At 41.9% G+C, this 15,134-nt stretch overlaps 1 protein-coding gene across 1 annotated transcript in view; it reads left to right on the forward strand.

The window, feature by feature from the left end:
* The window catches only part of LOC105455089, a 90,127-nt gene that overhangs the window by 35,090 nt on the left and 39,903 nt on the right, over window positions 1-15,134 (forward strand). The window contains exon 2 of the mRNA XM_011698144.1: window positions 4,298-4,483. Coding sequence (XP_011696446.1) covers window positions 4,298-4,483 — 186 coding nt within the window. The remainder of the gene's footprint in view (window positions 1-4,297; window positions 4,484-15,134) is intronic.

Consider the following 15,134-nt stretch of genomic DNA (forward strand, 5'->3'; position numbering starts at 1 on the left):
GAGAGAGAGAGAGAGAGAGAAAGAGAGGAAGGGGGGGGACGAACAATTTTTGCGTTTTGCAGCCGTTTTCTCGTCTCTTGATTTGCGTCTTACGTTATGCGCGTGTTATCCTCACATACTCCTTCTTTTTTTACGGAATATTTGCAGAGAACGAGTCGTAATTTTTCGGCCGTAAAATGTAAAGTTCGAGGCGCACGCGGCCTGAGATAAAGCGTGTCTTTGCTGCCACTTTGAAACATTCATACGCGCAGAAAATATACTTCACAATCTTTCCTTCCTGTCCCGTACGCTCCGCAGCGCTCGTTTGCCCTTCTTTCGCCCCGGCTCGCATAACTTATTGCACGGGCGTGCTGCATCGGGCGAATTGCGCGGATACACGAAAACGCTCCTCGCGTTTTTTTTCCGTGACTTTTCTCGTTAAACATTTGCGCGACGAAACCCTTTTCGGGAAGCCCTCCTCCTCTCCGCACGACTTGTCTTAAATATAACGGTTGCGGGAGCACCGGTGCATCCGCGGCGGATTTGCGGGGGCTTGCATTTTTAAGCCCCCGCGTATCGATCCGAGTTCTCGCTTTTCGCCGCTACGTAGTTTCGGATGTAACAAATTCTTTGCTTAAAACTTTCTTTAATCTCCTGCGAAAATTCCCCGGGAATACAAAGGGACTACAAGGTCCAAGATTATCGACGTTGGCGCATCGAACGATAAGCCGTAGTAACCGAGGAGGGAATGCAAGTTTTACACGTAATAAATGAATTAATAAAGAAATTGGACTGGTCCCGATATGTCTTGCCGAGCTCTTAGAAAAATGATCTGAATAAAGGAATAACATGAGTCAAACACGAATATCCATGCGATAAATGCGATATTAAAAGTTACATTTCAATTTTTCTTTAACCCTCCTCAAAACAACGTACTAAAACCGATGTTTTTACTTTGCTTGAAGAGGAATCGAATAAAGGCTGAAACATTCCGCCATTCGCAACGGTACTTTACTTTAATTGGAGAAGATCCGAGTAAAGGTTGAAACGTTCCGCTGTTTGCAACACTGTTGGTACTGTATCATTACGTTTATGCTGGCTCATGTTGACCTCATCCTTATTTAAGTTTCATAAATTATGGAACGAAACGCAAACGAAATAAGTAACCTGCTGAAAGCTCTCGAATATACGAATGTTTCGAAAAACAATTCCGGCATGCGTATAGTAAATTATATAAATATATATATATTTTTTTTACTGAAAACCATTTAAATAAATGTCGAATTTCTGAGTAACTTGATGAGCCTCGAGATCTAACCGACAAATTTATTAATTTAATTGATCTCGAAAGTGTGTGCACACTCACTTAATTTCTCCGCCGCAGACTTGTCTCTGAGAAACCATATCTTGCAATCGCATCATTCCGTTGTTCAAACAATTCAAAACGGAAAGGATGTACCGTACCGTTGAATTAGCCGTACATGTTTATTCTTGTTCACCTAATTACTCAGCGATTCACTGTTACACGCATGGATCTTGATAACGGCCGACGCGACGTCTAATTACTCTCTTTCGCGAAACGCACGTCAGTCTTCATCTCCCAGGCATCGCTATTCTTAGAACTTTGCGCGCCCGGCTTCATTACAGCGTGTCGGAGCACATACATACTTCCAGCCGATGGTACGCGCGATCAAAGTTCCGCCCCGCGGAATCATTATCGTCTATTAAAAACTCATCGAACTCATCAGCGAAGTTTCGCGCCGTCTTATGAAAAATTTTTAATCGCCTCGCGTTCAGACGAATGAAGCTTCAAGCTTCCAGCCGAGCCTGTTAGAGGAAGCCCCGTGTGAAAACCGTTGCGTTCATTGTATCGTGCGCACCGGACATGCGCTTTTTTCTCCCTCTTTTTTTTTTATTGGCCGACTGAATGATAGCGGCACTACAGAAAGCGGGACGATTAGTTCGGTGGCAGATAAGAACCCCCTCAGTTTGTTAAGGAGACCACAGTCGCTCCTTTTGACATTTCCGGTTTCACGTTGGGGATTTCACATTCTACTGCGATAAACTTTATCTACCTGTGAGAAACGTTACATAATTATGAGCACAATCGTTACGCTTGTAACATGTTTATTCCAGTACAGAAATTAAAATCTTTCTCGCGCAGCCTTGCCTTTTTTTATTAAAAAAAAAATTTAGATTCGAAAAAAACGCGAATTGAATGACTGAACGTATAAAATATCGATTTGCAGGAATATACACGACTTGTTTGCACTTGTAGAACGATCAATAATCATGTTTCTTTGCATTAAATGTTTACCCATTTACCCATTTATTCAGAATGATTACATCTTTCTCGCCCAGAGAGTAAATTTACATCTGTCAGAAAACTCGTTAATTAGTAAACTAATGATTTCGCTCGTAAACAAGCATCGAAATTGCGATAAATATATACGGAAATGTTTCGAACAAATAACGAAGCTTTCCGGATGGAGACGCTCGTCTATTGTGCACACAACCTCCCCTCCCCACCAGAATTTCTGGATAAAGGGGGCCCAGGTGCGATGGTGCTTCGCGACCGGATGTAACGAACGTCCCGCTGCAATTACTGGCAGGTGTGAAAACAAATCGAATTCCAAAAAATCCATGATGAAGGAAAGAGTTTGTATATGTATATTTGTCTGTTTATGAAGAAATTCTCGAGCCAACAGTTACCATAATATATAAAGCAAAATGAGTTATAATGTTGAAGAATGTCAATTTACATTTTATATCGAACAAAAAATAGATTGTTCTGTTTTAAGAGCAACAATTTAGTAATTTTGAATTTTGAGGCGAGTTATATGAAAATAATCACTCAGGCATTCACAATTTTAACAGGAAAATATGCAATATATTTTTTATGCATTTTTGTATGATGTTAATCTTATCGATATTTTTTAAATAAAGCTATACGCTTTTTTTAACGTAATACAACGCTTCTAGAGTTATTCTGCATACAAAAGTATTAAGATAAGCTTATCAAAAAATCGATAGTTCAAGAGATATTTTATTCTGTTTTTTCGCACAAAATATCATATAAAATATCTATTTTCTGGTAAATTTAATTTAATATTTTTATTATATAAAGTAAAAAATGAACCAATTAATATGAACAAAACATAATAGCTTTAAAGAAAAAAACATATAATTACGCGTTACAAAAAAAAATGTTTTTTAATTGCAGTTATGTATTTTTTCATGTGTTAATCAATTCAATCTTATTTTATGCATAAGATTAAGATGAAGATATTAAGATGAAATCCTTAAAGTGAATCTTTTACTAAAAAATGTATGAAAAATGTATTGTATTATATTTTTTTCTTAAAATTATGAAATGCTTGAGCCAATTTTTTCATAAATTCACTTTTTCGGAATTACTTTGATATAACTTTTAAAATAAAGCATATTTTATATTTCTTGTTATGAATCTATATTTTTTTCCCTCTTATTATTAACGATGACAAATGTTTCTTTAGCATTTATCTGATATTGCTCGATAACCGATAAGTATTGAAATATACAGCAAGACCGTGACGCTATCACTAAAATAAACATTAACACTAGTGCGAAAAAGATTTGAAATACGTGTTTTATCTGATAATACTTTATCGATTGGATAAGAATTAGAACTCTTTAAATTTTTATCACGAGAAGAACATGTATATGCGACAACAAGCACGGTCCAAGAAAACAAAAAAAAATCAGATATAAAATGACATGACTTAAAATATCAATTAATTTAAGAAGTGAAATTCCGAATGTTTTACTGTTACATAAAATTTATGGGATTGCGAGATTTAAGAGAATTTTATCCTGCGCGCATACTTTTGTAATTTATTACAAGAAGAGACACCGGATTTCTCTCTCACTTTATTTTTTGTACATTGAGATAAAAAATTTAGACTGTCTTTTCAATATAAATAATATTTTAAACAAAATAGAATATTTCCTAAATATTTAAAACCAAAAACGTCTAATTTTATTTATCATATTCTACCGTTTCAAAAAAATTTAATCTGTTTTCTGCAGAAAGTACTACTGAAAAATGATTTACATAAATGAATTATGCGACTTTGTAATTATATATCTGTACGAAATTGCACCCCTCTTATCTTGCGTTGGATATTACCGACAGTAGACCGCTTTTCTGCACGATCGACCATTGGTAGGACCTCATCTGTACCCGGTATATATACCCGGTGGGAAAAGAATAACCGCGCGAGAGTTCCAGTATCGATCGCCCTCTGACCAACGTCTTTTTCCCCGTTGATGTTTCCAGCGAGCAGTCAACGCCACATCGCCATCTGCCTGGGACTCTGCGAGGTTCCCTGAGCCATTCTCATAATCACCACCACGGCCATCCCCACAGACATGAACTACCACCGTCGACGTACCTCACACCCCCACCGCCACCACCAGCGTCGAGTTACATCACGGTGCAGCGCGGCTGCGCTCTGCATTCGAGGTGAGTCACACACCCGGTATATGCCCTCGGATAGATACTCACTCTGTTTGCATCGCCCTCAGGACCGGTTTGAAGGTCTGATGGGTTTGGCGCTAATTTGCCGCGAGAATGTCAATAGACAGTTTATTTCAATTTGACGAGATGGTTTCTCGAACATTTAGCACAGATTTTGAAATCATACAGAGAAGTGCAGGATTGTAAAGGATTAGCCTTTTCTTCAGAGATTGCATTCAGATTCCTTTTATGGCCTTTGTGAAAGCTATAAAAGGAATCTGAATAATTTCCAGAAAAAGGATTAGAATTATTTATATATGCTTCTATTTTTCAATACGATTATGTTTAACAAGCAAGTTTTCATTATTATTATTCAAACTATTCATTTTTCTATACGTAGTAAATGTCTCTTGTGACTTGCACTCCGTAATCGGAACAAAATCTACCCACAAAAAGAAGGAAACGTGGACGTTAAAACGAAATACGCTAAGAACAGCGTACCCTTTTCCAGTATATGATGACTACACACACATATACTATATCTCTCGACAAAAAGAAAGAGGTATAAGAATGAGACTCGTTCCCTTCTGCGAAATACTTGCTATTCAAAAGCAGTACGCACATGGCTGACATGGAAATACGAACGGATCGCGCTGCCTTTTACTCGTTGCGGATTCTACGATAGCACGATGAGGCCTTTTATTCGGTAATGTGCCGCGGATGATCGATCACGTCGCGTGTTCCGCAACAATTCATCTCGAGGTTGGAGGTGAATTCTTGATAGCGTTAGATTTTAATTACCACTTCGATCGCGTCGCTCTATTATTATTACGCTCTATTGTCGATTTATTACGGCCCTCTTTGCATTAGTCGAAGGTCTTGTTCCAATATAGACGTCTACGAGGTACTACGTTGTTTCTTCCAGTCAAAGGAAATCGGTCGTTTCCGTTTCAAAAATAAATACGTGCGCCTGTTTGAAAATTTATACGAGCTGCACGAAACTTAGCGAGAGACCGTTCCCTCTATAACATCCGCGATTGGAGAAGATAGAAAATAATGGATGTGGGTTTTATTAAGTCGACTGTATAAAGATATATCTGCGTCAGCCTCGAAAATGTCCAAGGAATTGATTTAAAGAGCAGTTTATATATATAAAACGGGCGATTGGTATCGGGGATGTTTAAATATTGGCGAGACGCCGCACCTAAATCTGGAAACCTGTACATCCCGCCGGTGATCAAAAGCGACGTAATTCCGATTTCTATATATTCGCCGTAAGCAATCCCGGTATCCTTCAAACGCGCGCACCGGGATTTCGAAATAGGTACACTCGCGGCGAACGAAAAATCGGGGTCCGCGCAGATTTCACGTTTTCCCCAGCGCTGCCGGGGGGGATTACGGGAGGGTCTCCGATATGCGTACAAATCAGCCGAGTTGCTCGTACTATACGTACAGCGACTTCGCTGAGCGAATCCCTCTCGCCTTTCGTGTGCCGCGATAAAGGAAATAAAGAGGTTCTTGTCGCCCCGCTCCCCCAACCCCTCGTCCTCCTTTATCTCCTTTTCTCATTATTCGCTGCGCCGTTTAAATCATCAATCCGATGGAAGAGCGTCGTCCGCTACTTCTCCCTTTGCCATTCTTTCGAGTTTGGCGCGTTTAATTTTCTATGACAACGACAACGACAACGCCCAGTGATATCGCGATTCGCCATTAATGACGCATACTCCGTAAATTACCTCTTTGATAAACCTGAAATAAACTTTTACGCGGCGAACGTTTCACGGGGATATTTATAGTTCTACTTTTTAATTTTCTTGTTTGCGAGTTAAGTGCTTCATCTCGCAAGACTCGTTATCGGCAAAACGATGTTTTCGATGACTGAAAATACCGCAGGCGCCGTTTAAACGGCACGGAACGGCCGCGTTTCTGATAACGACCTCGTTGCTCGCCGCTCGTGTACATAAGCCACCGGGAAAATTAGATCGACGCAGTTCGTATTAATGATGAAAGTAAGAAGGATTCCGCGGGAGTTTGAAGAAAGTGGTCGAAGAAACTTGCTCAAACCCTCCCTCGCTCTTTCGCGAAGGAGCTCCGGAGTTTTCCTCGTTGCGTCGCTGCTGCACGACGCTAAATCTCGCGCAGCGCGCGTCGAATTTTTTTGCGGGACGGACGTTCCATAAACTCATCCGGATATACTCGAGCAGCTCCTTCAACTTTTTAACTGCCAGGTCTCACCGTAGCTCACCCGGCCGATGTCACCTCTATGACGTTCGCGAGAAACCTAGCGCGCGCTTACGGTTGCAAAAAAAGCCTCACGAACGAGCCAAAGGATAACGTCACTTTCACGTAGAGCGGACTCGGTTCGAGCCAGCGATTTAATATACGTAACAGTTGCGCTTTCAAACTAATTGGACAAACGAATTGCAAGATGAACAGGCGGCGCGTTGCCCGAGAGAACGTTTCGATGTGTTTCTAGTGCGCAGTGTCGCGACTTCACGCGACGAGAATCTGTATATGGATTCCGTCGGTTTCGGCGAGGGACGGGCAAAAATGAGAGAAGGAACGAGTCTATATGATTAATGTTTCCGTCGCAACTTATACGAGCAATATTCCGACCGGCAATCTCGCGCGATTTTTACGTTACCCGCGCGAACAAAGGAGCGCGAAATTAATTTTTGTAACCGGGTCGCCCGTACCGCGCGCGCCTCGGCATTCCCTTTTCGCTCTCCCGGCTCGAGTGGTTTCGGCTTTAATTTCCACGCGGGTCGATCCGTCGTAATTTCTGGGCACGGTATCTGTATTCGCAAAACACGGTATCTCGCGACGACGACGACGACGACGCTCCGTGAAACGGAACCCCCGCTGTCGCGGGGCGTTGTGTACGTGCCCGTTTAGTTTATCCGCCGCGGCGTCTCCACCATAGCGGCGCCGAGAGTCTCGTCGCGGCATTACTTTTCATCCCTTATCCCACCCTCCTTTTTTTTTCATCCCCGCTGCCCCGTCGACGGTGGAACGTATTCGCTATCCCACGCTTCAGGAGAGCTCATGCTCGCGCTCTCGTTTCTTCCGCGATAATAGAAGTGAATTCAATTGTACGTATAATACAATAATAGGGGCTTCTTGTTCGTCGCACTCTTTATTTGAATTTCCCTCCTTGCTTTGTATTTGAAGATGCCATCGCGCCATAAATTACTCGTCGAAAATTAGTTCAGTTATTTTTCTGATGTGGAACTCTCTCTGTGGCCTTTGATACTGCAGGAGACCATAATTTTTTACCTTTTTGTAATCATGTTATCCATCTTACGATACCTTCTGCCTTAATTATATGCAATTGTACAACGTAATCAAATTCTTATAATTTCATACAAGAATATAGCCTTCAAAGGTATATTAAAATTTATCGTACTGAGGATTTTCTGATCGTAAAATGTTAGTAGAAAATACTCCGAAATTATCAAAATTATTTTTAATATCTTTTAACCGTCAAAATATAACGTATCATATACGTTAAAATCGTGCATTCACATTAACATAGGAATAAAAGCATGAATATTTCTGGGAATTTTGAAATTTCACGTTTTGGAATTTACATATAATCTTACGGAATACATTTCATGACGAAAAGGTGTAGTTATATCACGGGGTGTCAGAAACATACGTATGCACCCTCCCTTCCTTTCTCTCCCTCTCTCTATCCCTCTCTCTCTCTCTCTCTCTCTCTCTCTCTCTTTCTCTTTCTATCTACGACATCGACGCGTCGCCGTCTCCTTTCATCTTCCTTCACGAGCGAGTGATAACATGTGATTAACGTCCTCGTTATCCGTCACGCCTGTGAACCAATTCTTCGCTCTTGTTTCCCCCCCTCCTCCCCCTTTGTCCCCGAGCCTTCGTTCCTACCGTCCGCAATAGGTTCGACCTGGACGGGTTTCGCTTACTCTCGTGGAAATTTCGCTTCCGTCCCCATTTCTCCGTCCCCTTCATTTCTCTATTTCCACCTTTCTCGGCGGCACCACCGCCGTTCCCCGCGTCCCGCCTGTCGTCCACGCGCCGTTAAACGACGACAGGGCACGAGGGGACGATGATGACGACGACGACGACGACGACGAAAGAAAAATGCGCGCTCCGCGACGAAATTACCGCGAGCTCCGGACGCTTCGTCACCTCTCTCGCCTCCGCGATTAAATATCCTCGGCCTGTCGGTTGCAGCGCGAAAATTTACGCCGGGCTCCCGCTCTCTCGTGTTTTCTTCGACATGGAGATCGAGCCATGCGCGAAATTAGACACGATGATGGGACCGGGGAAACGCCGGCGACTCGAAAAAGTTTATCGATCTTCGACAAAGTGACAAAATGAGACACGAGGTTAATCGATATGCGCAAGCTAACTAGTTGCGCTCGCTTTTAAACATAATTAAGGTTAACAATATCAGATTACTTTTCGATTACAACTGTAAAACTTTTTATTTCGCCGTTCAATATTCGCTTTATTCTCGTATTATAAAAAAGTTCTTAATGCAATATATTTGTCGATATGAATTTTTTTATGATACGAGTATAGCGTACCATATATACCTATGTAAATATGTAATTACGCAAAAATGACATATTGTCGCTGATTAATACAATTTTCAGTCATCGTTTATAATTGATAACTTACCTGACACGTTTATTCTCTGCGTGTCGCTATAATCTCCCATTAACTTTCATTTGCAAGTCCTTCAGCACGGTAGAATGAATCTTCGATTAATCCATCAAAGATCGAAAATTCTTCAGTCCAGTTTGAAATTCCAGGTCACGTAATTACGCGCGAGCATTGCCGCTTTGTATGGACGCAGCTAATAACGAGAATCGCAAGCTCGAGCGAGACGGACGTAGAATTTGCGGAAACTGCGAGCGAGAAAGCGGTGAATTGGCGAGAGAAATCGCCAAGAGCGGACGGAAACGTAATAGAAGGGGAGCAAACGGGGAAGGGGGGCGAGAAGGGTTGTGAAAGGGGGTTCCATTCGATCGGGTCTTATCGGTCAGTCGTGGCATCGCTCGCCCGGGACGTCGCCGTTCCGACCGCTTCCGAACGATGCCATGCGTCACCGGGACGATTGCCGTGGGCCATCACGTCCTTTATTTCACTGTCCGCATGGAAATTGTCCACCGTTGTCCGGCGAAATATCTCCGCGTCCTCCTTGCCGTCGCGTGTCCATGGGGCTGAAAGCTTCCAGAGAGACGCGACGCGCGCGCTGTCTGTCCATGAAATTTTTCAACGTTTCCGCGGACGCGAAGACACCCGCGCCGCGCAGCAGCGACGTAAATTTCTTAGTACGCTTTTACGACCGAGAGAAGACGGCAGCCTATGAATGCTCATGATTTTCTCATTCGACTGTAGTCCCCGTGAATTATCTACGATGGCACTATGATGGGAATGGTTGGCAGAAATTTCTCTTCAAACATCAAATTCATTTAAACGCAAGTTTCAGCGTATCGTTGTTATATCGGAAATTGATATACCGTCAACTGTTTACTTTAAACTATTATGCGAATATCAATAAAGCTTGATAATCGAAAATATTCAATCCGAAAATAAATTTAGATTCAAGCTCTCTGGAAGCTGAAATTATATTTCTCAGAATAAATCAATTTTCGAGCAATTATCGAGAAATTTATCTATGTATGTATTAATTATTTTATTAGCATGTATTAATTATTGTTTAATGTCAGTTGTAATTTCGGCATAACAGAAGACCGAGTGAAATGTCAATTGTATCAAGATATTTAGAAATTGAGTACACAGAAATTAAATATTATTCTAGTAATCCGCGCGACCGCATAAAACGTACATCCTTCTATTTATTTTATCTATATGATACTGTCCTATATTCTTTTCTTTTTTTATCTTTTCTATTTTTTTATTTATGACATGTTTTTAACGACTGAAAAATGACTAATGCCCTATGTGGATTCCAAACGATCGTTGCACAATGAAATTCAGTGAAGAGAATTAACGGTTCGCATTCCGCTGCGCTATAAGTAAGTATAGGCGCGCGCACGTTGGAATTTGCCGTATACCGTAATGTTTCCACGCGACAGATCGAAGATGTCGGGAAGGGGAGCAAAAGCGGTAGCGAATGGCCCGGCCGGCGCGTTGTCTCGAAGTCCATAAATAACTTAAGTCCGGGCCGTATACATCGTGTTGCTCCCGGGGTGTGTTATTTCCTTCGCGGGATGAAGCATCCCCTCGTCGCGCCATCGGGTCCCGGATACCATCGAGAAAGTCTCATCGACGCTCGGACATTCGGCTGTTAACTCCGCGCGAGCGAGAAGATCGCGAGTATACCGGGGTATTCGATCCGTGCGACACGCACTATACGGGTGGTATATCCGCCGATGACAGACGGTTACACAAAAGCTTAGCCGAACGGCGAGCTCGCCGGTAAACAAATTTTATCTTCCGACCGTGGGGGATTATGGGAGGGCTGGGATTCTCCGCGATTCCACGTCGCGCGCTCGACACCGATCGTCGGTTCACGGTGACGGGTAATCCCTCGGAAACGCGTCTCGGCGCTCCGCACCGAGGATGATATGGTATATATTGTATGGCCGGGGATATTCGGGATATATTCGGGACGGTATAAGTCCTCGGCCAAGTCAATCCCGGCCTGATCGCCCCGGAGACCAGAACAAACGTTGCCTGCGCGCCGCTTCAACCGGCCGAGGCTTTCGATTATTAATTCGTGGCCGCGCACCGTACCGTGGATAATTACGCGTGCCATCGGCGACGTTTCTCTCCCGAAGGCAAGGGGAGAGAGATTGAAGGCTGGTATATTAATTAACTGCGTTTCATATCCGTCGCGACCCACGCCGCCGGATCGGTGCGTCGCGCGCTAATTAATTCCATTCTCATGCGCAACTTTTTAATCCACTTAACGTTAATACCGTGTCGACTGCGTCCCGCTCCCTCCCTCCTTCCGCCTCTTTCTTGCCCGCGCTTTCAGCGGGGGGGGGGGCGTTTGTTTTTAAGCTCCCTACCGCGATTAAAAGCGATTATCTTCCGCATATTTCCACGGGTGGGGGGGTGGGGGGGTTGTATACACTCCCGCGGGAGTAGAAAGGATAACCAAGTAATTACCTCCGTCCGATTCACTTCCCCTCCGGGGAACGGGATAATAAGTGTTTCGATTTTTGGAGGAGTGTCTGTCGTTGAACTAACAAGGAAAGTTTCTACCTTCATTCCACGCGAAATAAGGGCGGCTAACGTTAATCCGCTTAGACTGCATTAAAGTAGATATATTTTTATTCGAGAATTTTCTTAACTAAGATTAAGGATTTCGGTCTCTCGCGGCCGAACCGAAAGTCCAAAAGATTTCTCAAGATTCCAGCGGTACGATGCCAGCAGTATTTCCCGGTCTCCGATACGAATGTATGTTATCCCCCGTGGTACTACACGGCGTATGTTCTGCTCCCCCGTTCGTCTCAATTTGGGGCCGGAGGAAGGCACGTTCCGGTAACGCGTGTTTCAGGTGCCAAAGTTCTTCGAAGATAACCCACCAACCCGTGCAGCGCGCACGGATCTCGTTGTGTATACATAGATGCAAATGCATTATGCGTGCGGCTCGCTCGCGCATCCATTCGGTAACACGCGCGCCTCTTGTTGTCCGCCGCGGTTGCAACTTGTATTCATGCAATTTACACACATTTACGTGATAATACATATACATATATATGTATACATGTACATACATACCAAACAGACATTAGACGTGAGACGCATTATATTCAGTTATTACCAAAACTGTACTCAAGATCTGCTGCCAAAATCTTGTTACTAAAAGATCTCTTCTATTTTCAGTTACTAATTGCTCGGATCTTACTTTTTCCAAGTCACAGTGTCGTGCGGACACAAAATTTTTTGTCACATTGAAATTATTTATCATATTTATGCACGGAAAGAACGATTTTGTTGAAAGGTCTAAAAATTTTGCTAAAAACAGATCTGAAAATAATTTTTTGTTGAATCATCAAAATAATTTGGAATGTTAAAACTAATAAGTGTTGCTATAAAACGTTTTGATATTTTTGCAATCATTTTGACTTTTGCACAAAATTATTTTGATTATTGAACAAAAATTGTTTTCAGATCTGGATTTAGCAAAATTGTTCTTTCCGTGTGGTAATAAAATTATCATTTAGCCATCTTAAATCATAACTAATTTCGTGTATTAAGTTGCCATTATTCTTTCCTTTGTCTACAAAATTTATCTCTTCCCGCGGAGATTTTGCACCCGGTGCAACGAGCTGAGGACCCGGAAACTTGCATATACACATGCACACATGCTCACATCGTGTCTCATGGCTTTTACCCGACCGCGCGCGTGCGGTCATGCATCTTACCAACGGTGTCTCCACGATGCATCACTTTGTGCGGTTATAGCTTAAGCTCAGGTCTAGCGTGCTCAGAAAGAGGCAAGGCAGTCCCCGCCCCTCTCGCAAGTGGACAACGCGATATAGAATCTGGTTTTAACGACGTAATGGAGGCTGTGCATATTCAAGGGTCCATTCTACCAATTGCGGCCCGAGAAAGAAAGCGATCTTTGGGAATTTTTTCGGGAAAAATGATCAAGATCGCACACTTTATTGTTTTTACATTACTTATTTGTTGTACTTTTCTCTTTAATTTGTCATTTTTTGAAGTCAATTTGTTGACTGTAAGTTTATGCAAAGTTCCGGTGAAGAAGCCTTTTCGACTTGACATGACGCCATGGGGGAAGTACTGTTGGTCGCATCAGTCATCTGAAACAGTTAAATCAACGATTTTCCTGTTCAAAAAGAATGTCTTTATTATAGAATAGACTACGATAATTGATCTTGGATGAAAATTAAAAAAATGGCGGTCATTTGAAAAAAAAAGTTAGATATTTTGGCCTTAAATTTTGCACTTATTTTTGCGATAAAAAAAAGTATTATTGATATTGATATAATCGTAGTCTAAATTCTATAGAGACATTCTTTTTGAACAGGAAAATCGTTGGTTTAACAGTTTCTGGTGCGACCTACAGTACTTTTCCCCGATGGCGCCATGTTCAAATCGGAAGGGCTTCTTCACCGGGACTTAAACTTAGAGTCAGCAAATTGACTTTAAAACATTACAAATTAAAGAGAAAAGTACAAATAAAATGTAAAAACAATAAAGTGCGATCTTGATTATCATTTCTTTCTTTTTCGAGCCACAAGGTAGAATGGACTCTTAAACTAATACGCGATTTTGGCCGCATATTTCAGCACGCGCGGTCGCGTCACGTCGGCGTTAAATCAACGTTCCTACGACCCATTATCGGCGCTCCTCAATTTAATAAACTCGGAGGAGAGCGAGGCGGGTCACTCGATACTCGGGATATTAACGAGAAAATTGCCTTATTATCGCAAGGGAGAGTGGACTGGCTCATCGCGGTTAACTTTAATGGGAACGAGGGAAAAGTTTTCAGAAGAATTCTCTCATTACTTCGTCTACAGAAATGGCTCTTTTCACGCACAAAGAGTTCGAGAAACCTTAATTCCTCGCGACCTCACATCTAGATGGATCGCATAATTGGCTCGCGAAGATCTTATCGATATCTTCGAATCCTGCATCCGATCGCGAACTGTTCATTATACTTTTTCTTTTTTCAAACATTTTTCGGCGCGCCGTAAATGATATAGAACTCACTTTTACGGACAACGCTAACGACGTTAAAATAAATTTCATCCCGTCTCTCGTAATTATCTCGCAGTATAAAGAATTAACGAAGGAGGGAGAGCCGTGCGCTTCGATGTAACACGAAGTGACCCCTTTGGGGGATGTCACCGGTTGCGAGATCTCTGGTCTTGCGATAACTACCCTGCAGAGCGAGTCGTGAATATCAAGTATTCTCCGAGTCGGGAAAGCTTGCGAAACTTGCCCTGTATCTGCTGCAGTGATAACGCGGATGAAAGATGGATCGGTTACACGAGCGTATATTTAATACGGTATACATATACACCAACGACATTATATATAAATAGACCAAGCATTCTTATTAAAGTATAAGTGTACTGAAATTTAATATACTTTTAATATACGGAGATAAATAATATTTCACTTACTGCAAATTAAGTAAAATTGAATATACATGTTCATTAAATTTAATTTCATGGCGATATTCGCGCGTTTCCGGTCAAGAGCATGAAGCCGCGCGGCAAAGCCATCAACTGTTTGATGGCTATCAATTAAAGACTTGGTTATAATATCATGATTCGTGATTGCCGTGAAACAAAGTGCGACATCAAGTGCATAAGAATTGTAGATATATTATATTAACAATGTAAGTACATCACAGAAAAATACCTGTCTGTAATTTGAACCTGAACCAGTGTCTTTCTTAGCTGACTGCGATATACGTGAATAAATATGCACTTTTAATCATGTGTATACAGAGAATTGATAAAGATTTATCACAAGGTATACCTTACAGCAAGATGATACTGGTGTCAATAACAGCTGTTGACATAGGCCATCTTACTGTAAGATAAAATGAGTAATCCCCCCAAATGCTATCTCTCTCAGTCATAAACTGCCAACTTTCGGCTTCACACTGTGAATAGAATGCTTGGTCTATACATATATATGCAGTGTATATATATATATATATATA

Source organism: Wasmannia auropunctata, unplaced genomic scaffold (assembly GCF_000956235.1).
Source record: "Wasmannia auropunctata unplaced genomic scaffold, wasmannia.A_1.0 LD335949.1, whole genome shotgun sequence".
Lineage (NCBI taxonomy): Eukaryota > Metazoa > Arthropoda > Insecta > Hymenoptera > Formicidae > Wasmannia > Wasmannia auropunctata.